The 23,134-nt window shown below is 39.7% G+C and overlaps 1 protein-coding gene across 4 annotated transcripts in view; it reads left to right on the forward strand.

Moving 5' to 3' along the window:
- Nucleotides 1–17,467, forward strand: part of LOC105249424 (zinc finger protein castor homolog 1) — a 101,402-nt gene extending 83,935 nt beyond the window's left edge. For 3 of the 4 annotated variants that reach the window (XM_025415068.1, XM_011254874.3, XM_025415069.1), the window contains exons 7-11: nt 8,875–9,453; nt 9,662–11,311; nt 11,680–11,778; nt 11,915–12,830; nt 12,902–17,467. In XM_025415068.1, coding sequence (XP_025270853.1) covers nt 8,875–9,453; nt 9,662–11,311; nt 11,680–11,778; nt 11,915–12,830; nt 12,902–13,406 — 3,749 coding nt within the window. In that variant the 3' untranslated portion in view covers nt 13,407–17,467. The remainder of the gene's footprint in view (nt 1–8,874; nt 9,454–9,661; nt 11,312–11,679; nt 11,779–11,914; nt 12,831–12,901) is intronic. The other variant, XM_011254875.3, reaches the window with a different exon arrangement.
- Nucleotides 17,468–23,134: the final 5,667 nt, after the last annotated feature.

Consider the following 23,134-nt stretch of genomic DNA (forward strand, 5'->3'; position numbering starts at 1 on the left):
ATTTAGTGTCATATTCTTTTTTCTCATTCCGTTTTTAATACGAATTAATTTCATAAAGGAAGAGAGGATACGTTTCTTCCACGAATTTCTTTGCAAAATATTCTTAAATTTCTACACTCGTGTCTGTTGTCAAGTGATATAATTTCAAAATGGCGCTTGTATATAAAGAATCGGGAATGAAATTGCCGAGTGCTGACAATCGACGTTTCGCAAGAAAATAAAACGCGACAGGAGAATCTCGCGATTGTTCGCAAGCGGATCCCAGACGTTGGCGCAAAATAGCGGCGCGCTTAATAGTAGCTCCATGCTCGTTATGCGCTCATCTAACCGCCTTGTTAAGCTAACAGTCGCTATAAGCGCGCCGCCGAGAATATTCAAAGTTATTGATATACGCGATCTCGTAAATCACGGAATACTTTGTAAAAGTTTTGATGCCTCCGTAGTCTCGCGGATAACAGAAAAATCGACGAGCATCAAGGATACTCTCGCTTGATGTGCGAGTCCTTATACGATCAACACGCAGAGCGAACTCGTTGCGCCAGTTTGTCGTAAATTTCCGTTAACGAGCTGCCCGCGCAACGAGCGCTTTTCTCATGGCGCGCGAACATGGGAGAAGCAAAGGAAAAAGAAAAACTACCCCGCGAGAGAAATATGAAACTGAGAGACTCGCTCTCGCGCGTTCATAATTTCTCCCGCGCGGAAATGGAATTGTTTATTGGCGGGCTATTATTAACGCGGACAGATAACCGACCACCGGTTGCCACCGGTGATCGACGTCGTTGCTGGCGTTAATGCAGCTCGCGTTGATCGCACGCAACGTCCTCGCTACTTCAAATTCAGAGACAGATGAAGACGGATGGACGCGATCGTTTTGCTAACCGAACGTGGCCGAACATGCGAGTGAAAGGAGGACTTAATTCTCTTAGAAAGCTAACACGCGAAACGATTAACGCTAATCTGGTCTTACGCAGCGCGGTAAAAGATTATACGACAACAGGCGAGACAGATATAAGGCACATTATTACATTGATCGTTAACTTTATTAATCTGACAGTCATAAATAGAAAAAATGTTGGCGTAGAAGACGACAGTTTGCAGCTTCCTGAAAGTTGTCATGATAACGCTGGTTCAATTTCTAATATCGATACCGATAGCTTTCAACAAAGCACTCATTTCGATTATATTATACGTCATAATTTAGTTTCGGCGACGTTTATGTTTTTACGATTGTCGATAACCGCGACAAATCGCTTCCCTTTGATCTTATTTAACCACCAATAAGGGTAATCGGTTCCCGATATTTCATCACGACTACTATCGATAGATTTCCCCGACGAACAACCCCTTTATTTCCTCATCGCCACCCCGCCGCCTCCCTCTTGCCCCCTCTTCTTGCGCTGGAAAAATCGCTGAATGAAGATCTATCGCGCGAAGCGAGGGAGATTCTTTCTCTCTCGATTCACGGGAATCGAATTTCTTGTTTTGACAGCGGATTGCCGATCCGTGGCGAGCTGTGTTTTGTAGGGCTCGCCGAAAAGTTTTCGAAAGTCGAACAAAGAAGAGCGAGAAAGAGGATCGCGAGGAACGAACCGGCGCGGTCCTCGTCCTCCCCTTTCTCTCCCCTTCCGGCTATTTGAATTTGTAGAAAGGGTTCGATTCTGTTTATTTTCCGGGGGCCACGGAGGGAGAAATTGTGTGCATGCGTGCGCGTGTATACGTGCGTGCGTGCGTGCGTGCGAGGGGGGTAGATTGCGCGCGCTTATATATATCGGGCCTAATGTTACACGCACGGCGTTTCCCCTCGTAAAAACTTTGCGCGTCCTACGTAAGTAAGTGCGTTTAATGGAAAACCAGGGGTCGAGAGGTAGGAGCTACGCATGCGAAGAGAGAAATGTCGAATATAACGTAACTCGAATCTCTATCCCTGATAACAAGAGAAAAAAGCAATTTCAAAATCTGCGTTATCAATCTTAAAATCAATTTTATATTGCATATATGTATAAATACTTTTACATACAATTCTACGCGCGCGATCGCAGAATTATACGTTACATGGAGAAAAAAATTATTGTACAGCAGATGTCACACCTTAAATTTATTTTGAAATAATTACAACGTTATATTTTACGTGGATAAAGAGCGAGGATTTTATTTAAACCCTCGCGTTTAAAATTTTTGTGCCCGAAATATTTTGCACGGCTACGTCCCCTTGTTAAATTTAACACGCCCGTCATAAGTAAGGGCGCAGAGGGTTCGCGGCGCTCTAAAAAGGAAGGGGTTGCACGAGGGGCCAAGGAGAAAGGGGGAAAGGAGAGTAAGAGGGTGTATTAAGTAGTACGCGTGTAATACTGCCCCGAAAAAAATCTATACGTGACGGCGTCCAGCGGGACGAGGGCGAGCCGGATTAAAGAAAGAGAGACTGGTGGGCTCCCTTTTCCCTCCCCCTTCCCTCTTCGTTCATTTACTATGGGTAAAGCGATACCGGTGCCGTGATATTAACAAACGTGCTCTCGTGAGGCAAAAACAGCAAGAAGGAAAGCAAGGCCGATGCATGTTTTAATACGAGGGTACTAGTTTCGCGACACGAAAGCCTCTAGACCGAGAAATTCAAGTTCCTCTTCGAGGAACGTTCCTTTCCGATTTCGAAATAGCGCCATCGTCGAGAAGAATAATCGGGTCGCCAGAGTCAATCGTAAAATTGTCGCTTGCAAATCCCCCAAGATGGTATCGTCGCGTCAATGCACACGCATCTGCAAGCATCTGTTTAACGCTCGACAGGAAAGACACATGTACTCGTTTCTCAAAGCCGTTACGTCTAGTTGCGTAAGCCAACTGCGCTGACGTTGATTGGATGAAAGAAGGAATCTATTAGAAATCTATTATCAAATATTTCCAAGAGTTTAGCAACTTAATTATCTTTTATCGTAAAATTTCAATAAAGTTGAATCGAAATGTACATTTTCATGAAGAGATGACGATGGCGTTTTTCTGGCGAAAGCAAGAAATTAGAGATAAACAATTAATTGCGCTTGATGAACAGAATATTGATCGAACATTATTTTGTGCAAATTTGTGGAAACGGTAGAAATCAGAACGACTCGAAGCCGGCAACGAGTCCGTTCTTTCTTCACCTCCCCCCGGTAAAGAGGACGCACTAATTATAATGAACCCGTTCGCCACGAATGGGAGAACGGCCATAACGACGTTTATTCTCGTCTCGAATGATTCTACGCGTCGGACAGTAAGAAGAGGATAGGCCTCTGAAGAAGAAACGCGGGGTTATCACCAACGAAGAATTGAAGGTGTTAAACGGCTTCTCTTTGCACTAATTGTTCCAGAAATGTATATATTTTTTTTAATTAAACTCTCACGTCAGAGACTAATAGACTGATTATAATCTTGGCGATAACTTGCTGCTAATATATGAAAGAGAAGAAGATTGTCGAGATTCGAAATGCTGATACCTATCGCCAAAAGACTCGTAAGATCTCTCAGCCGTACGTTCGACAAAAAGAACGTTGAAAAAAGCAGATCTTCTTTCTTTGATGAAATTATAGCGTACATTCGTCATCCTTACCATGCAATTCGTGTAATAACGTTTATTTCAATATATCCGAAGATTATTACTCTGAGAAACGCAGGAAGAAGAGAGAAGGAAGAAAAAAGCGTCGGAGGTATAATCGAGGGGATAAAAAAGAGCGATAGAAGCGAGATAAGGAGAGACGGATGATGTAGATGGAAAGTGCTAAACGGATGGCAACGGAATGGGACGAGTCGAAGAGAATAGCGAGGGCCATAACGTAATTTTGACAGAAATAACATCGTCGCGCACGTTCGCCGAGAGACAATAAGTTCGCGACACTCTTGCGGATCTTAGAATAGTTTAGCGTCGGCCGCTCTCTTTCTGTCTCTTTCCATTCACTTTCTCCTTTTCTCTCCCCTTCGCCTACCCTCGTCCCACCCCTCGTCTCCTACACACTGTCCCTTTGTATACGAGTCCCCGCTGACGCTGGCGCCAATATATTTCTAGCACACATTCGAACGCTAGAAATCCATCATTCGCACAGTCGACACAGTTTTATTCATGAAAATGATCGATATCGGCGATACATATAGCTCGTTACTTATTATTCACCTGGATGTCAAAACTTATGATGACGTATATTAAAGGTACGACATATTTTAAATTCTACTACAAAAATTTACAATTTTTGTCGGTCGTAATTTGAAATGTACGTTTCGTTATATATCTCGAGCGAGTGACATTTATCGCGTACCAGAAACAAAATAAAGATGAGGAATTTAGTCTCTTGCGCTCGCCATGTGGCAGAAATACTCCGAGTATCGAGTGCCCTAACGTCGATTCTGGCTTATTAAATGGCATCTGGTCGACGGTTCCATTGGCGAAGCCATTTTTCCGGAAACAATGTCGCTACGAGGACCATTGAGAAAGGGTTGCGTGCGAAAGGGGGGAGGGGAAGGAGGAAAGTGCGACGGAGACGTGCACGGGGTACTTCGTGCCTGCATTTCTTCTTTTTTTCGTCGGTATTTAGAACCTCTCGAGAAGAAAAAGCGTTCAATGGGGGTCGCCGCGGCTAAGACGACGAATCAGCGAGCGCAGCGGGCACTCCACGCATTATCCAAACACGCAGTTTCGTAGGTTACGTTACCCCTCCGCATGCGTGTGTGAGCGTAAGTGCACGTATAAGTACATATACGGAGTGAGAAAGAAAGAGAGAGAGAGAGAAACTGGTACACGTGAGCGCGCGATGGAGGCAGCAGCCGTTTTTTGGTACCTTCGTGGCTCGTATAAAGGGTTATTCGCTCGGCCCACGGATTAAATGATAAAAAAGGAGAGAGCCCCGGCGACCCTGAAATACGGGATCTTTTCAGGTTCGGGCCTTTTTGAAAATTTTAAATTCCCTCCCCTCCGGCGTCCCTCTTGGATTGTCGTTTCGGCTTCCATCTCTCCACTGTTCGCACTCCCCCCTCCCTCCTTCTCCGAGCGGCTTTAAGAACTACGTATGAAAGGGTTCGAGTTTCCAAAGCCTCGCTGGATTCGAGGAGGGAGGGAGAATCTCGGTTACGTGTCGTCCACGAAGTATTCATATTTTTTAAGATTTGCTCTTTAAGCCTTGTCACGTCGCCTTGTCATATGCTACATTTGTGGTGCCATCGATAACTACGCGTGGGTGGTATTCCGTTTCTATGCGAAGAAAACCTTATATTATCGTTCTTATATTTTCTTTCGTGATGATAAACAGAGAACAAATATTCATAAAATCTAATTTTCTTCACGAAAATTGCTTCACGTAACTTGGAGCAATGTTATTTTCCAATTTGGCACTGTGTTAAAATTAATTAATGCATTGCAATAAAATTAATTATTGAAGCAAATTGTTCTATGGCACTCGATGAGATCTAATTAATTTAACTTGTCAATAATTCTGCGTCGAGATTGCTTGTGTCGATCGGTTTTCTATTTCCCAAGGCATCTCAAGATCGCGACATTTCGTTTATCTGTCGTCGTGATTTTAGTTTCTTCTCGGCGCTCATAATTATTCTCGCGTCGAAATCGCGCCTTATTCGACCGAGAGACTCACACGAGCTCTCGCCGTTTAATATTCATCTCCGATTAATACGATATTACGACGTACGTAGACCTTGGCCCGCCGAGGAGCACTCCTCGATTATGTACTTGAAGCTTCGACCCGGCAAACACGGCGGCGACAACACGGTTTTATGCGGATTATGAATTTGTGCAAACAATAATTTCTCGCAGCGCGAAAGCCAAAGGTTCTAACGAACGCTGCAGCGGCACGCAGCTGCGTTGCGTAATTACACTGCCAAAGGATAAATTAATCGCCGTAATGCCGACTGTTATGCAACGGCGCGTAACCGGGAGCATATCCGGTGACACGGACGTTTATTATTATTAAATTTGCCAGAGAGTTTTTATCCAGAGAGGTTCATCGAAGAACGATTCGAATAGGGTAAAATGTCCCAGCAGAGAAAATGTCCCATTTAATTCTCAATTTTATTGAAATTTGGTGGAAAACATTTTTTTTTAGTATTTTCAAGAAGTTTATCTCATAATTGAAATATTTCAATTAATCAAAAATTGGTGCAATTATTATTATTGTAATATTAGAAAATTTTTGGAATTTTTTCCTCAACTGATAAGTGTTATTGAAACAGGAGTTGTGATAGATGACTATATAATCAAGCGAGAAAGCGCATAAAATTGCTCTGAATGCGATTTTATAGTAAAAAAATTTCTAAACCTTAATCATTTTTAAGGAGAAACATTTGTTAAAATTTGTTAACATGTATTTTTAATCATTTTTTATTTTTTAAAAGTAATTATCATTATGTTTTTATTATAGTGTTCTTATTATATTCTTCAAGGTATAAAATAGTTACTTAAAATACGAGTATAATACAAATGGTAACAACCATGTACAAATATTTTTTATTCGATATGATTTTCTTTAAAACTGCAAAAATACCTCACACAATATACCTTCTAACTCTATCATCATATCTTTTAATCATTTTTTTTCTAGCAGATTATAAGCAAAACGTATAAAAGGCAAAGTAGGCATTGTTAGAAGCAAAGGCGAAGATCAAGGCAATACAAATGAGTATCAATGTCTTTTATTTTTTGAAAGAAATAGAGAAAGATACAATCTTTAAATATTTACATTTAATATTTTTATTGAATTAAAATCTAAAAAAAATTTTACGTCTCGTCGAATTTTATTATTGAAAACAAATCAATTATTTTTATTGATTATATTTATCTGAGATGATTTTCACCAAAGTTTAGGAGAAAACATTCTTTCCATTCAAAAAGATCTCATAACTAGAATACTTTAATTAATCAAAAATTGATGCAATTATTAATATTAGTAAATCTTTGTAATATTTTTATCTATCAATAAAAATCTATCCATTAAAAGTGCACTTTATATTTGATTAAAGCAAATGTGGAACACAAAATTCTCGGTAAAAATAATATAAGGGCCGCAGAGATCCATCTATCCAAAGATACCGCGGGAGAATAATGTTCGCCGAATTCTTCCCTCGCCGCCTTTTTCCCTCTCGTAACCTTCGCCCCTCTTTCTTCGCTTTCTTTCTCTCTCTCTCTTTTTCTTCATCTTTCTTTTTCTCCCGTTCTCTCTCTTTTTCTCCCGAGCTCCCTCTTTCTCTGCGAGACCAAAACCCTTTCTCTCTCTTTTTTGTGCGTGCATACGCTCTCGCAGAAACGCGCACGGGCGGCCAATGTACGCGCGTTTCCTTCGCTCCTGACGGCACATATACCACCGCGAAGAACGGGGCATCTCCCCGCGAACCTTCACGAGAAATATTCGACAATTTTTAAACTCGTTCCTGAACGCATTCAAACGTGCGCGCACGTAGACATTTCTGAGAATCGACCTCAGTCGACTGGTAGAGTGCACCGAACGCTGGATAGCTGTGATAAATGCCTATGGGATTAGAACACTCGGGACCCCGAGTCAATGTGATTTATTATCGCTCCGTAATCGGTTCCGCAATGTCCGATAAATTAACAAAATGTATAAAAGTTGCATTTCGAATGAAATGCAAAGATGAATAGATCTCGGTGAGTCGCAGAAAGTGCATCTGCAGGAGATGCAGCTCGAATTAGACGGACCAATATTCGATTCGCAATTCTTATTTTCTTCATATCTATCTAATTATCTATTTTACATTTCGCATTCGTTTCGAAGGTTTTCGATATAAAAGTATCGACCTTTGCGTTTGAGCAAAAATCGATATCTTATTCGAGATTCCAAACACGCGCTCGAATAATAAAATTTTAATTCGTCCCGACAAAAGACAGAAATGCAAATGCGCCAGCTGAAGAAACGACTTTAACAGTAAAATTATTCGTTTAGGCAAAAAAAAAATGGGAACGGCGCAATTTATTTTCATCTCTCTCTCTCTCTCTCTCCCTTTTTTTCCTCGTGCGATTACATCTCCTCGGGAGATAATTATCGCGAGCGAGGATTGGTCAACCGAATTGCGTCTCGCGCTCAATATTTTCTTGCGTGCCCCGGCCGTTTCAGGCCTTTTAGGAGCGCTATGAACGAAGCAAGCCGAGGTAAATGCTTACGCGTCCTCGCCTCGCCCGCGGCCACACCGCGCTTTTTTGCATACGCGTATTGCGATCGGCCCGATAGTTTTTTACGCCGACCATTCTTTCCTCTCCCGCACCCTGTCTTCCTTTTTTTTTCTTTCTCTTTTTCTTCCATTCGCCCTCTCTTTTATCTCGCGGCGCGGCAACCTGGACAACCAGTTTTCGGTCGCGCGCGGGAGAGACCCGTGGGTCGACGAACGGTGCGCTCATAACTCTCGCGATATGTGTATCAAAAGTCATTCCGGCATGCGTGTCTCCTTCGGTGGGTGCGAATGCGAACCAGAGTACTATCCAGAACGGAGCGATTCGGAACACGGTCGGTAAAATGACGCGGTTTGCCTGCGAGGAACCATGTACCAGCGAGGAATAACGTACCAGCGATCGAATGTCTGTCCAGTTTATGCTGTATTCCCTACTCTGTAACCCATCGAGGTTTGAATTTAAAATTCAAGCCGCAACATTTAGACTTTCTCGATATTTCACGAATGCGTTGATGGCTGTGCATCGAATTAAAATCATGTCAACGCGCATATATTTATTTATTATAAATTAAATAAAATAGAAAAAGAAATCTTGAAACCATCCCGCGAAATAAAAATCTTATTTTTATCTTCTCTTCTTTTTAATTACGAAATAATTGTACAATAAAATATATTGAAAAAATTGATTTAATTCGACAAAAATAAAAATTTCTGTTTGCCTTGTTACAGCTTTGATCAGGCAGAGTATGTCTCCGGTGACGGATTCTCTTATGAGCGGTTCCAAGACGTCGGTCTCTCAGCCGATCATCGATTACTCCCGATACGTGAAGAGATACATATCCGGTCAGGAATGCGGTAGCACATATTGCAAGGAACTGGGTTGTAGGGAGCACTTTCATTGTCTAGACTGCAGCGGTAGGGTATTCGTAAAGAAGGAGGAGATGATCAGGCACTTCAAGTGGCACAAGAAGAGGGATGAATCCCTGCAGCACGGTTTCATGAGATACTCGCCGACAGACGATTGCTCGGAGAAGCATCCCGGCCGAACCTGCCCACACAATAGAAAGCAAACCCATTATCACTGCATTCACGAGAATTGCGACAAGGTATACATATCGACGTCGGACGTGCAGATGCATGCAAATTATCACCGCAAAGATTCGGCCATCATACAAGAGGGCTTCCAGCGATTTCGAGCCACCGAGAATTGCGCGACCGAGTATTGTCAGTTCGCCGGTCAACGGACTACGCACTTTCACTGTCGGCGGACGGGATGTCGGTACACGTTTAAAAATAAGGCCGATATAGGTAAGAAATGACTAATGTTTGCATCCTTAACGCAGACTTTGCGTTCTAGGTCCAAGTTATTGTCAATCGAAAACGTTTCACGCATGTCGAACGTTTGAAATCGATATTTTATTCTGAAAAATGATTTATATTTCGACATATTTTTTTATCCAATACACCTCCTTTTAGAGCTGTACAATTTGATCGACAGGTTTCTATTATTTTTCAGACAAGCACAAGTCTTACCACATCAAAGACGAGCAATTGTCGCGGGATGGTTTCAAAAAGTTCATGAAATCGGAGGCCTGTCCCTTCGAACAGTGTCGATTTTCTCGGGTTTGCAATCACATTCATTGCATACGACCGCACTGCAGCTACGTCCTGCACTCCTCCGGTCAGTTATTCTCGCACAAACGGAAACACGAGCGTCACGAGTCGGAACTGGCTTATCGGAAGTACAAGCAAGTCAGCGCCGTGGGTGGTGTTCGTCCACCAGGATCATGGGCGCCGGACGAATTGAGCGCTCAAAGCTTGTCGTTGAGTCTAAACGGTGAAAGCTCCAACGAGGACAGGGGTTCTCCGTCGTACTATTCCTTGGACGATTCCTTTCAAAGCGCGAGCGACCTTGCTATAGATCTCACCGCTCCTACGACTCCTATCATTACGGCCAGCGGAAGTTCCGTCAATCTCGAGCAACAGCAGCAGCAGCAACATCAGCAATCCCAACAACTCACCGCTACCGAATTGGCTTATCTGATACCGGCCACTGCGGAATGCGCCTGCAACGCTGCCAGAGAACATCATCATTGCGGATTAGACCGCTGCGGAGCCACCTTGAAGGATCCTCGCGAAGTCAGGGAGCATCTAAAGGAACACGAGACGCAGGAACGTATAACGGACGCCTTCTTCGAGGAAGGCGGCTGCGACGACAACTGTCCGTATGCGGACAAGGAGAAGCATTATCATTGTAATTGGGAAAATTGCCGAGAAGTGATACTCTCGACCGACAAACCGTTCCGCAGATTGCAACATTATAAAATCCACGAGTATAGCCGACAATTGAATCTCTCCTGTCCCTCGCACGCCCTCTCCTCCGACGTCACCTTGACCCATCTGACGAATATCGACGCGATGTTTAGGCGGAAGCGCGGTAGACCGCCGAAAAATCGGGTGATCGAAATCTGGTCGGGCGGTGATCCCGCGACTCACACGCACGATTCGCCACAGGCGATCTTTACGAGTTTCAAGCTGCCTAAGCCGCAAACTTCAAATTTAACGTCGAATCCGTTGCTGGAGGATCGAGAAGGTAGCGTATCGCCTTCGAATAGCTTGGGCGAGCCCGAAGGATTCGCCACTTACAATCCGGAAGGATGCCCAGACGCAGCCTGCATTCTTAGATCAATCAGGCATCATCATTGTTCGCAACCACGATGTCATTTCTTTACCGATCGGCCGGATCAGTTGCTCATGCACAGCAAGGATTTTCATGACAACGTCGACATACCGCCAGGCTTCGCTTTCTACGATAAGATGGTCGATTGTCGTCTGGTTGGCTGCCACAGTAATCGCGTTAATCGGCACTTTCATTGTACCAGACCGAATTGCGGATATTCGTTCGTCAGGTACTCGACGATGGCGTTACACGAGAAGCAGCATTCCGATCGCGCCGAACTGTGTGGTCAGGAATTGAGTAATCAAGAATGTCAAACGCAACCTCAGTCATTGATCCAGGAGACGAAGCCTAGAATTCAGGTGAAGAATCCTGCCGAGCTGATCGAAAAACCCGACGAGAACTTGATGACGGTCGATCAGGAGAGCAGGTCGATGATCGAGGATAAAGAATCCGAGCTCGCGAGTCCCGATAGTGGCAAAACTACCGGTAAGTATGAAAATAAGGATCGCGAAACGATTTCGATTCCGATCTTAATCTATAAACAAGTTTCGTTTGGTAGTGATTTTTTTCGAGGAAAGAACACGACAGAGATCTTTCTGCTACTTGAGTACATATGCATGTTCTTTTGCACGTAATCAATTCTGCGCGCACAACAATTTACACGTCGTCACACACCTTGCATTTGTTGTTGAAGTAGAACACTCTTCGCTACTACTCCGTTGTTTGTTTTGTTTCACGAGACTGTTTGTTTTATCGTTTTATTCTCTCTCGATGTATATATACTGTACATACACGGTGGTTGTATAGCGGGCGGTAATATTTGAAGTGTTGGTTGTTTGGTTGATTGTTGCTAGTGGTGAGGGCGGCTGGCACCTATTATCCGGTCAGCGGACCGCCGAGCGAACCCGCACTTCCGGGCGTCGTGCTATCCATGCGAACTTCCGTGCACCAAGGTTCGTCTCTCTTGTATCAAGTTTTTAGGCTTTTGTGAGAGTGTTTCTCGTATCAGTAAAGTTAGTTTTTCCTCGTTGTTATCTCGCGCTCGCAAGGATCCGATTCGATCTCACAAATAAATCTTGAACGTTGTAGAACCACCAGTTATGCCGTCTATGAGCTCCACCTCGCCGCACACTCTTTACGGACCGGAACAGAGCTGTAGCAGGCCGTTCTGCAAGCTGAAACGCAAGAATCATTACCACTGCAACGCGTGCAATCAAGCCTTCTCCGAATTGGATCGTTTGGTCGCGCACATAGCGAAGCATTCGACCGGCGCGATTCTCAGCCAGCAGCAACACGATATGGTTAGCCCGTCGCCTAATCAGCTGCAACACGACTACATGGCGCAGTTGTCGCAGAAGCATGACTTTATGTCGCCGAACACTCAGATAGCTCAGAACATTCAGAACTTTCAAAGTCAAATGCAACGGCAGATGCAGCAGACTCTGGGTCAACAGTCTCAATCGAAGGATATCAAGCTGGAGAAACCGAGGTGCAGCACCGATATCGGTGTGCAAAATGTCCCGAACGTGAAGCGGGAACCGCCCGAGGTTGCCAGCAGGGACGATGGCAACAATTCCGCGATGGATAGCCACGAGAACGGTCAACTGCCGCAACCGCCGATTCAACCTACTAACGTGCAACAGCCCACCATGCAGGCGAACTTCGAGCTCGATCTCGGCCACGGTTTTCACTTTCCTAGCCCAGCAGTGATGGCTGCGATGAACCAACAGATCGCCCTGATGAATCAGGCTCTACCGCCGTTTCTGCAACACGGCGGAATGTACGCGGGCGGACCCGGACTGATGTTCGCACCCGGTTTACCGCCGGCAAACTTTCTTCCTCCCGCGAGAGACGAGAATCCGCTGGCCTCGCTGGCGGCCAATCTTAATCTGACCAAGAGATCTCTCTCACCACCGGATAACAATTCGCCGGAAGCTAAGAAGCAAAGACTGCATCATTCGATGCGTATGCTGAAGGACGAACCTGTGCCCGAAGGATATGTCAGGTTGGTATCATGACGCTTTTTTGCGAATGAGTAGCTCGAGAGACTTTATTCAATTTTCTCCGTTGTTACAGATTCAGATTCAACGAGGACTGCAGGTATCCTCATTGTGGTTACAGGGAGCATCAGACACACTTTCACTGTATGCGTCAAGACTGCGGTTATTCGTTCTGCGACAAAACTCGTTTCGTGCAACATACCGCGAGGCACGAGCGGTTAGATACCTTGATGGGCGGTGATTTTCAGCAATATCGGGCCAACGTGCCCTGCGGTAGGGCACAGTGCGCGTATACATCGTCCCTGGGTTCGATGCAAAACAAGGCCTCGCACTTTCATTGTCTCAAGTGCGATTTTGTTTGCACGGATACGAACAAGGTGGTGGCTCATCGACGGCAGCACGCCAAGTTGGACAGCATCGCGGCGGCGGGTTTCCAAAAGTTCACCCCCAGTCAACCCTGCGGGGCCGTACAGTGTCAGCACTCGGGCAAGCAGACTCATTATCACTGCTTGCAGTGCCAATACGCGGTGTTGGGTCTGGCGCAGATGTCGGCGCACAAGTACCGACACATGGACACTTAACGATCTCTCGTAAAAGTCCTGCGCGCGGCAGGATGCTCGAATAAAGCATTATCTTGGTCCCTGTAGACATTCCTTAGAGAATGGCGCGGCCATCTTCCCCCGACTAGGTGGAAAAAGATTGAGCGGAACCGGTAGGGGGCTAGTCAACGACTTCGTTTCAACTCGATGCCCACCGTCGATGATTGTTTCGCGAGAGAAAAGGTCGCGGACGTCGCGATTCCGGACGAGATCCGTTAAAAAGACAAATTCCTAGTCCCTATAGACATTCCCCGAAAGATCAGCCTCGGTCCTTCACGATCGAGCAATGTTCCTGGTAATATGGATGGTCAGTGGCAACCGGTAGGGGGCTAGTCAATAACGTTTATCTTCGGGATGCATACTGATACGTTCGAAACCTTCGAATCAAACTACATCCGCGATAGTATGTCGAGTAAACGTTGAGGTGATTCGGTCTCTTCGTACTTCGTGTCTGAGCAGTGACGTGGACGATGAAAAATCGGGAAACGATCAGTCTCTTCAGAAAGAAGAGACTGATCGTTTCCCTTTAGAAACACTTCCATTGATACGAATAAGAATATTGATGCGTGAAAAATTCATAACCGAAAGAGTCACAAGGTTTTTTTTATGTAGTCGAATCTCACAGAATACATAATTTTTTCCGATCCATGACTTTTGTCACGGAAGGAACGAAAATGAAGAACGTGAGAACGTGGCGTAGTACCTAAGACAATAATACGAAGACAAGCCTATAAAGTAGCTTTAGCATGAAAAAGACAAACTATAATATTTAATAGAAAAAAGAAACGCAAGAAACCTTGTACATTTTTCCCTTCGTTAGTATCATCTTGTGTACCCTCCGCGTGAATAGTCCTTAGATCATAAAATAGCTTGGTGCACTGCATCTAGCATAAAGCAGGCATGAAATAGTATAGAAAACAGCGATAATTGCGAGAATAGCGAAGATTAACGCGATTAATCAGAATGAAACAACTGAGGGGAGGATAACACTTTCTTATCGTCTAGACTGCAGAGTTAAAAAACGCCTGTTGCGTTTTCTCGGCGTTATTAGCGTCCTTATTGCACAATTGATACGCGGAAAAATTTAATAATAGCTACAAATATTTCTGTGATGTCTTTGAATACTTTTTCTAATATTTTTTATATTCATGACAAGAGAGAGAAGGGGAACAAATTTCTGGGAGGTCATTTTGCATAAATTTTGCTGCCGCAATAGTTGTCAATTATTTATTTAATTTTAATCATATTCGATATAATTAAAAGTTGACTGCAGTTAACGATAATTCATTGTAACGTTCAATATTCGTGATAAAATACAAAAATAACACATGTATTTTTACGGGCTGAATTACGTTCTGGAGGGTACGCGATGAATATTAGTATTGATAAATTGAGAGTTTAATTAGAAAGACTGCGAGCCAAGAGACACAAGAGTGGAGATAAAATGAGACAGAGCGACGGTCGTTGAACGATCAAATTAAAGAAAAAGAGAGTCAAAAGAGGACAAAAGTTATGTATGTGCGCGAGAGAGAAAAAAGTATATTTGAAATATATTCTAAAAAAATGGTCACTAATGCAAAACTGTTTAATTTATGTGTGTATAGTGTATATGTATATATTGTGAGATTGGTACGAATCGTTGGAGGGAGGAATACCACAGACTTCTCGCGCTTCAATTTCTAAAGCACGCTTAATGATGATAAAATTCTGTCCGTTTTCATTTAAACGAAATTTTTACGAAATTTATTTCCGCACGTTTTAACCTCGCCGCGAATTTCCTGTCGCTTTCTCCCATTTTTAAATGAAACGAAGAGAAGAGAGAAATGAAAAAAAGGAATGAAAGAAATATTAACTTGCTGAATTTATCTTCTATTTTCAAAACGAGATAGGTTTGATTCATTTGCACATATGACAGAGGGAGATAATGGCGGATGAAAGTGATGAAGGAGTATCCGGAGAGTTTAACATGTATGTTTTAAATGTATGTATGTTATAGAGACGAGTAGAGACACACAAACATACACGTATATTTTCTCGACAGATAATTAAAGTAGCATGGAAAATTTTACATAATTATTCGGTGAGAGACGCGCTAGGGTGCCTTTTTAGGATTTTCTCCGAATTTTGTAGGAGCGTGCCTTAGCGATTTAACATACAACAGACACATAAAAAGCTATTTGTTCAATATGGAAGGAAAGACAAACCAAATCAAGATACACTGTTAGATCTATATCTTGTACTTGTAGCTATGATCGAATTTCGGAGCAGTATTTTTATCAAATTTTATCGCAATTACAGTTGATCGTTTATTAGAAAGATTGATCGAAGACTAAATCTTAATTTTTTGAAATTAAAGATAACATTTTTTAAAGATAACAATTGTCTGGCCGATCATCCAATCCGATGATTATAAAGTTTCTGGATTAGAAACTTTTATGGACTTACTTTTAATCAACTGAACCGGAAAACGATCGTAGATTTAGCAACCGGAAGAATTAGTGCCTTAAAGATACTTCAACTAGATAAAGCACCGCAAAATACAGTCGTCGATATTTATAAATGATTATTTTAACCTTTTTAAAATGTTTTTTTTTTCTCACAAAACATTTACATTTACTGTTTTAGAAAAAATTATTTAACTTTATCATCAACAATTTATCATCATCAATAACTTGATTCTTCGTATAAAATATAAATTTTGGAGAATAACATACAATAGCTGAAGGAATTTTTTAGAATTGTGGTGGAGAGAGAGAAGCTGTTGCCGAGTTTTTACGTGCGCACTGTAATTAACATTTTCGATAAAAAAGCGAAAAAACTCGCGTTGTTGCATAAGTAGCAAAAATATTTATCCTATCGAAATGAAGAAATTCAGACAATTTATATCATCATAACGTGAATGTGTCTGTTTCCAATTAAGAGATATCACTACAATTTTTTGTCTCTTTTGTCGTATTGGATGATAATAGTTGTCGGTCCATATTCTAATTTACGTCGTAGACATTGGCCGACCATGAATTTTAAATCACAAAAAGATACCGTTTCCACAAACATGTGCGTTTTTACTGTGTAAAGTTCACATTCCTCCCCCGTCCTCATCCCGACAAAGATGTAAGTAATTTCTTAAACGGAGGAGAAAAAAACTATCGAAAGATATCACATATCAAAAGTATCATAATGAAAAGTCGTGTTTCATCGTCGAAAATGTGTCCTGTCTCAAAGGAGTATCAATTATGTTAGCGGCAATAACTGTGAACAATTATATAAAATGCTATGTATGAAAATGAATATTATGAGTAATAATGAGAAAATTGTTTATTTTAATTGGACATATCTCATCCATATGACCCACTGTCATAAAGAAAAAAACATTTCTTGAAACAATAATACGAGCGACAAGAATAATTTTTAAAATTTTTAATTTTGCGAGAGAAAATCATATATTCTTGATCATCACGATTTTTCATTTTACTAAAACCGATAAATATAGTCAAGCAAGAAGAATCGATTATATTTCATGTGATCGATCGAACAAATCTTTTTTGAAAACGAGCCGAGAATGGACTTATTCATGGATATCCTTAAACGTATTGCGTATTATACGTGACATCATCCTGTCACGTTAACATGAAATATAAATTCTTATATAAATTTTAAATGGAGTAATAATCGTCATGGATTGCTGTTGACATTTAAAATTCACATAAGAACACTTGACATTACGTAACTCGATGATGTTATGTTTAATGTGCAACACGCTCTTGATAATTTTTCTTAAATATTACAGTAGTCTTCTTTAAATATTACAATAGTAACATTCTATAGCGAATCGATGGTCATTGATCCTGTCCACGTCGACGGTGCGTCATTCACTTATGGTGCAGTTTAATAAGGAAATCGCGAAGGGAGTTCATCGCTCTCTCGCGGTGTCGCGTATCATATCGATGTAACGCGATATCAAGGCAAACATCAATCTCGACGAAACAAGAAGAAGAAAGCTTGGAGACGAAGGTATCGTTCGCATCGGGAACGTGGAGAGGCTATAGAGTCCAGCCATTAAACGAGTGCCATAAAACTATAAAAGTCGAGTGCTAAAAGAAAAGTCGAACTACAGTTTTACTATGTTAAGTCGAGAGAGACACTTGCGCGGGACTATACGAAAGAGTGGGCATGTGGTCGATAGTTAAATCTGTATAATATTTATTTAACATTTAGGAAATGAACGGACATGCGTGAAAAAAATGGGGAAAAAGCATGAAAGATTCATCTTTCAAAGTAATTGCGAGAAATCGAATAACACAAGAAAGAGAGAGAGAGAGAGAGAGAGAGAGAGAGCTATTAATAACGAGATGTGTACGGTGGCTGTCTTAGAAATGTATCTCGCGAAATCCTCTTCCCCTCCCCTTATTATATATAATATATATAATTTTTATATGAAGATTATTATATATATTATTATATAATATAAAAAAAAATATATATATATATATATATATATATATACGTGGTTATATATCGTTCGAAAACGACGACGGAAGTAAAACGAGAATGAAGCGAAGGAGTATACCAGTAGAGCGTATTATTATTTGAAGAAGCTAGAGAGATTCTATCGCGTATGGCCGTTAGTGCTAAAATAGTTGATGTATGAAACTAAGAGAAACAAAACTATTATATAATATTATCTATTATTATTAGGTTATTATTATTATTATTATTATTATTAATGTTTAATTTTGTTCGTCAGACCCGCCTTGCAGCCTTCGAACCTACAAGGCGAGCATGCGGGCATTAAACTGTGTATTATTCTCTATTATTATTATTATTTTTATTATTATTATTATTTGTCCGTCAGGTCCGCCTTGTAGCTTATGCATCTACAAGACGGACGTGTGGGCGTTATTACTATTATTATTATTATTATATTAATGATTATGAAACCACATTTTATGTAGCTGTGATTTTGCTTTCAAGAAGTAAAAATATTTATAGTAATTGAGATGAGACATGTATCCTCTTTGTATGTTTCCGTTTTCTCAGGCACTTCCTATTCAATCCGCGCTCTCCTGCCGTATCGCGTTGATTTTTCGTGAAAAAAACTAATGTAAGAATTTAATTGGCATGATAAAAGGATCTGTATACTAAAAATCGATTGTCCAACAATTCAACGATTCTTATTCAATATTTTTGTGAAATAACAAGAGTCTTATTTTTCATTTCGTTGTATTGATGCCAACGTTGCATATTTGAATTCGCCTATTCTACAGAGAGCTCCCGATGCAGCAGAGATATTAATCGCATTAAAACACTGCAGTTTATTATATTTTGTATACAAGACACATTTGTAAAAATTATATATCGCAAAAAATATCGTATGAGCAGCAGAGATATTAATCGCATTAAAACACTGCAATTTATTATATTTTGTATACAAGACACATTTGTAAAAATTATATATCGCAAAAATATCGTATGAGCACGATGTTTGTTTCATTTCAAAAGAAGGAAATGAAAAAACATCAAAGACAGTCTTGATGGAAATTTTAAATAATAATTGATATTCTCGACTGCCGTTTAATTTATTAAAATACGGTCGAGATAGCACGTGTATTTTTCACCAATTTGAGATAAATTCTGATAATTGTGCATCAAACTTAGAACCGGATTCGTAAAATACTAAAGGTTAAAAGATCAAGGCTAGAAATAAATTTAAACGAGGACATTAAGATTTATGTAGATTTTTCAGTTTTTGTGCTACTTAAGATTTAAATAAAATAAATTTTTAAATTTATTCAAGAGTTTAAAAAATTACATAAATAATAAATTATCATAAGCTTGTATTTTTAATGTATAAAAAACACAAGCTTGTGATAATTTATTATTCATGTAATTTTTTTCACTTTCTAGACTGACAAGAGTCCTAGTTACTATTTTGAATAAGAGATAAAGAGATTCTCCAGATTAAATTCTAGATCAATCGAGAGTCTAGATTAAATTCTAGATAATCAATATGACTTTATACTTCGCGCACAAAGTAAGCTAAAGTTGTTTTTCAATTTTCCAATTACGTTTCGTTGCCATGCTTTTCATGAGTAACTATTCTGCTCTCATACCGTCTATTGAGATAAGTTAAACATATTACAAGGTTTGAAACGATCAACGATAAAATAATTGTAATAAGGAAAAGAGAGATGTAGTAGATAAAAACAGATGTGGATTTATTGTCTCTGACACTTGCCATTAATTTACGATTAATTTTTCGATCCATGAATGAAATGATCTTCGTGTTCCGGCTCCCTCGCTTATGACATAATAGATCGTAATTTGGTCAGACTTTTACGTCAAGCAAATGTGTGCGTTATACATCGACGAGCGAAGAATACATTATGGTGAGACGTTGAATTAAATAACACATCGCATATCATGATCAGCATAACTGACTTTGATTTCGTCAAATGCCAAGTGCAATAATCGAGAGAGTTTGCAAACAAGGTAATAAACATGTGTGACTCACATATGTGTGCGTGTGTGTATCAAATCATATTATTACAAGCCAAAAAATAATAAATTTTATATATTGAAATATAATATTATTACATTAATATAATTATTAATATTTACAATGAGTGGAAAAGACAAATTAACAATTCTTATAACAGGAATTACATTATTCATTTTTTATAATCTTTATTATTATTAGTTTTTTTAATTTTTATTATTATTAGTCTTTTTTAGTTTTTTTATTATTATTAGTCTAATTAGTTATTATTAGTCTATTTTTTATTATTCATCTTTTACAGTCTAAAAAACGAAGTTAAAAGGAGAAATTAAAAAATGAATAATGCTATCGATGTTATCAGTTTATTTTTTTTCTAATAATCTCTTTCACAGAATAAAATTTAATTCTTTTGGTATTGATATAACTAGTAATGCATTTGTTTTACAATGTCACAAAATTGGAAAAAAATTTGCAAAATTGCGCCGGGAAAGATACATAGTATTTACATATATTGCAATTTAAATGCAACGTACAACTTGTAAAAGTTATCCTATCATGTGCTGTGGATACAAATTTCCCGAACACGTGATCATTTCGTGTTAGAGGTTGATGATCAATGGGGGGGGATACACGTGGTATGAGCGTGAGTCCATAGTTCGCCCTTTTCATGATTCTTACTATTTCATGATTCTTATTATAGAAAAGAACTTAGAATCTTATGATCTTAAGTTTTTGTAGAAATTCGTCTCTCATCGTCTATTACCGAGAATAAAACTAGCCTTTTTTATATACATATATATGCCACAGAAACTGCAAAATAAATCTATTGCACAAACACTAGAGCAGAAGATGTAACAGAGAGCAAATCATGAAAATATAATTTTTAAAAGTAGAGAGCAAAGTTTCTTGCATGTAGTCGACAAATTATATAATTTTTTTACTTCGATAGTACTCTCACAGTCACATTTATCGTCTGAATATGACCAGATAATGATTTTCAAAGGCGTTACAAATAAATTACGATCATTATTATTTACGACTGTTATCATGCGAATTGTTATTTTCATCGCCAAAACTTTGCCTAGCATTGACCTTGCTTTGAATTACATCATTCCCCGGCATTTCGCCTCTCATTATCATTTAAACTGTCAGTTCTGCATTTCTTCACATGCTGAGCACGACGGACAGATAACGAATCAATTCGATATTCGTAGATTCTAACATGGACTGCGAACGTAAGTGAATATAATTGTAAGGCGCAAAAAGACTGGCCATTTGGCTTCTTGCGTTGTCATCGACTCCGCAGATTCCGCGGGGAAACAAAAAAAGGAAAAATTACAAAAATAGAGTAGCGAGAAGTGGGAGGAAAGTTATTGCAAAAGACTACCAGGCGTCGATGAAGAGTTTGTTCATAAGCGTACCCAAGAGATATTTCTATGCAATTATATCAAGTTTAACCGAGAGAGTTTGCTTCTTTATTATCCATTTTTCTCTCTTTTATAAAAATAAATTAATTATTTTCGACAATTCTGATGTTATGGACCTTTGCAATTTTCTTAAAGATTTTTCCGTGTTTTGGACAGTTGGAGAAGTACACTTGTTTTCAGCATCTGATAAGTTAGGTGTGTACACTTTTAAGACAAAAACATGTATGTCAACGGATTAAAAAAATCAATCCAACTATAATTATAAAACTCACCTGGCATCGAAAAATATTTTGCATGTATTTTTCGCGCATACGATGCAAAGTTTGAGATGATTTCTGCAAAATACGGTCAAAACATGGGCCAATCGATTTACAAACAAATCCAGATGCACGTGTGTTATTTTCTTTTTTCCTATTTGTTTTCTTTTGAATTAAGCAGACATAACAGAGGGAGTAAGATTATTTTTAGAGACTTAATTAACAGAATTGTCAAAAATCTAACAAGTCGAAAGAAAAATACATTGGAAAAGGACAGCCACTCTTATCAGATATAACGGTAACTTTCCGCCAATATTGTTCCTCGTGCCCGATACATCACAAGCAAGTGATTGGAGAACCGAATTGTTGCACAAAAAAACATATCCGTATTTAAATAAGATATCGCGCATTAACATTGTTGTGTCTACTGTGGAACGACCTGAATCTCTTCGTCGAACAGTCATAGTGGAGCACGCAATGCGTCACATACGATGCGTGTCGGGAGACCTTGAAAAAAAGCGAGGTCAATGAATGACCTGCATCAATTTTACAATTGTTTTTCCGAAATCTACTCATTTTTTTCTACGAAATCAATATACATCTGCCAATTTGTTGACAAAACTACTAAAATGATGAGATATATTATTATCGCAACTTTATTATAAGCTATCTACGGATGGATTGCCTCTTCTCTGGTCACGCATAGTCCGCGTGTATCAACAAGCAAAATCGATACATCCTATAGAAAAATCTTTGTAGATTTTTAAAGTCTTTGAACCTGTTGCAACGAACGCATTTTTTATTCCCATCGCAGCAGAATTCCTTTTACCTCTCTACTTACAGATATTCGTATTACATCAGAAATGCAAAATAAAAGTAAAGACCATTATTATTTATAGAGTGGCTTCGCAATATATTTGCGCATTTAAAGACTGGAAGTATTTTTTAACATTTTGCAGGTCATGATGCAATATTTCAACTATTTCGTGAGGCATAAATAATATAATTTCCATTACTATGTTTTTTATGTAAATATAATCTTTCCAAAACTAGGAAGCTCTTATTTTACTCTTAAAATTGATGCTTGAAATATATGTGTATTCATATATTTCCAAATCAACATCAACATCAACATCAACATCAAATCAACATCAATTTTAACGGTAAATGGAAACTTATAAAAAATAATATACTTAAAATAAAATAATATCACTGCTTGAACACCTGTTAAAACAACCAATATTGAAAAGAAGGATAACAATAAATGCAGTCAAAAATGACTTGTCAATCATTCATCAATTATTTCATGTTGTATTTTAAAATCTTTGACGACGCAAATCCTATTTCCGTCATAGTATAATTCCATCAAAAATACCATCGACGGCGGATATTAATCAGACCGCGAGAGTACATGCGTGTCAGAAGACACGTTTGCGTGATCGTGTATTTCCTCGCGTCGACGACCCTTTTTCTCTCCTTCTTTATTCATGAGAAAATTGTATCTCGACCATCGCAGTTTGATCGATCGCC

The sequence above is a fragment of the Camponotus floridanus genome, unplaced genomic scaffold (assembly GCF_003227725.1).
Source record: "Camponotus floridanus strain SB8 unplaced genomic scaffold, Cflo_v7.5 scaffold96, whole genome shotgun sequence".
NCBI lineage: Eukaryota > Metazoa > Arthropoda > Insecta > Hymenoptera > Formicidae > Camponotus > Camponotus floridanus.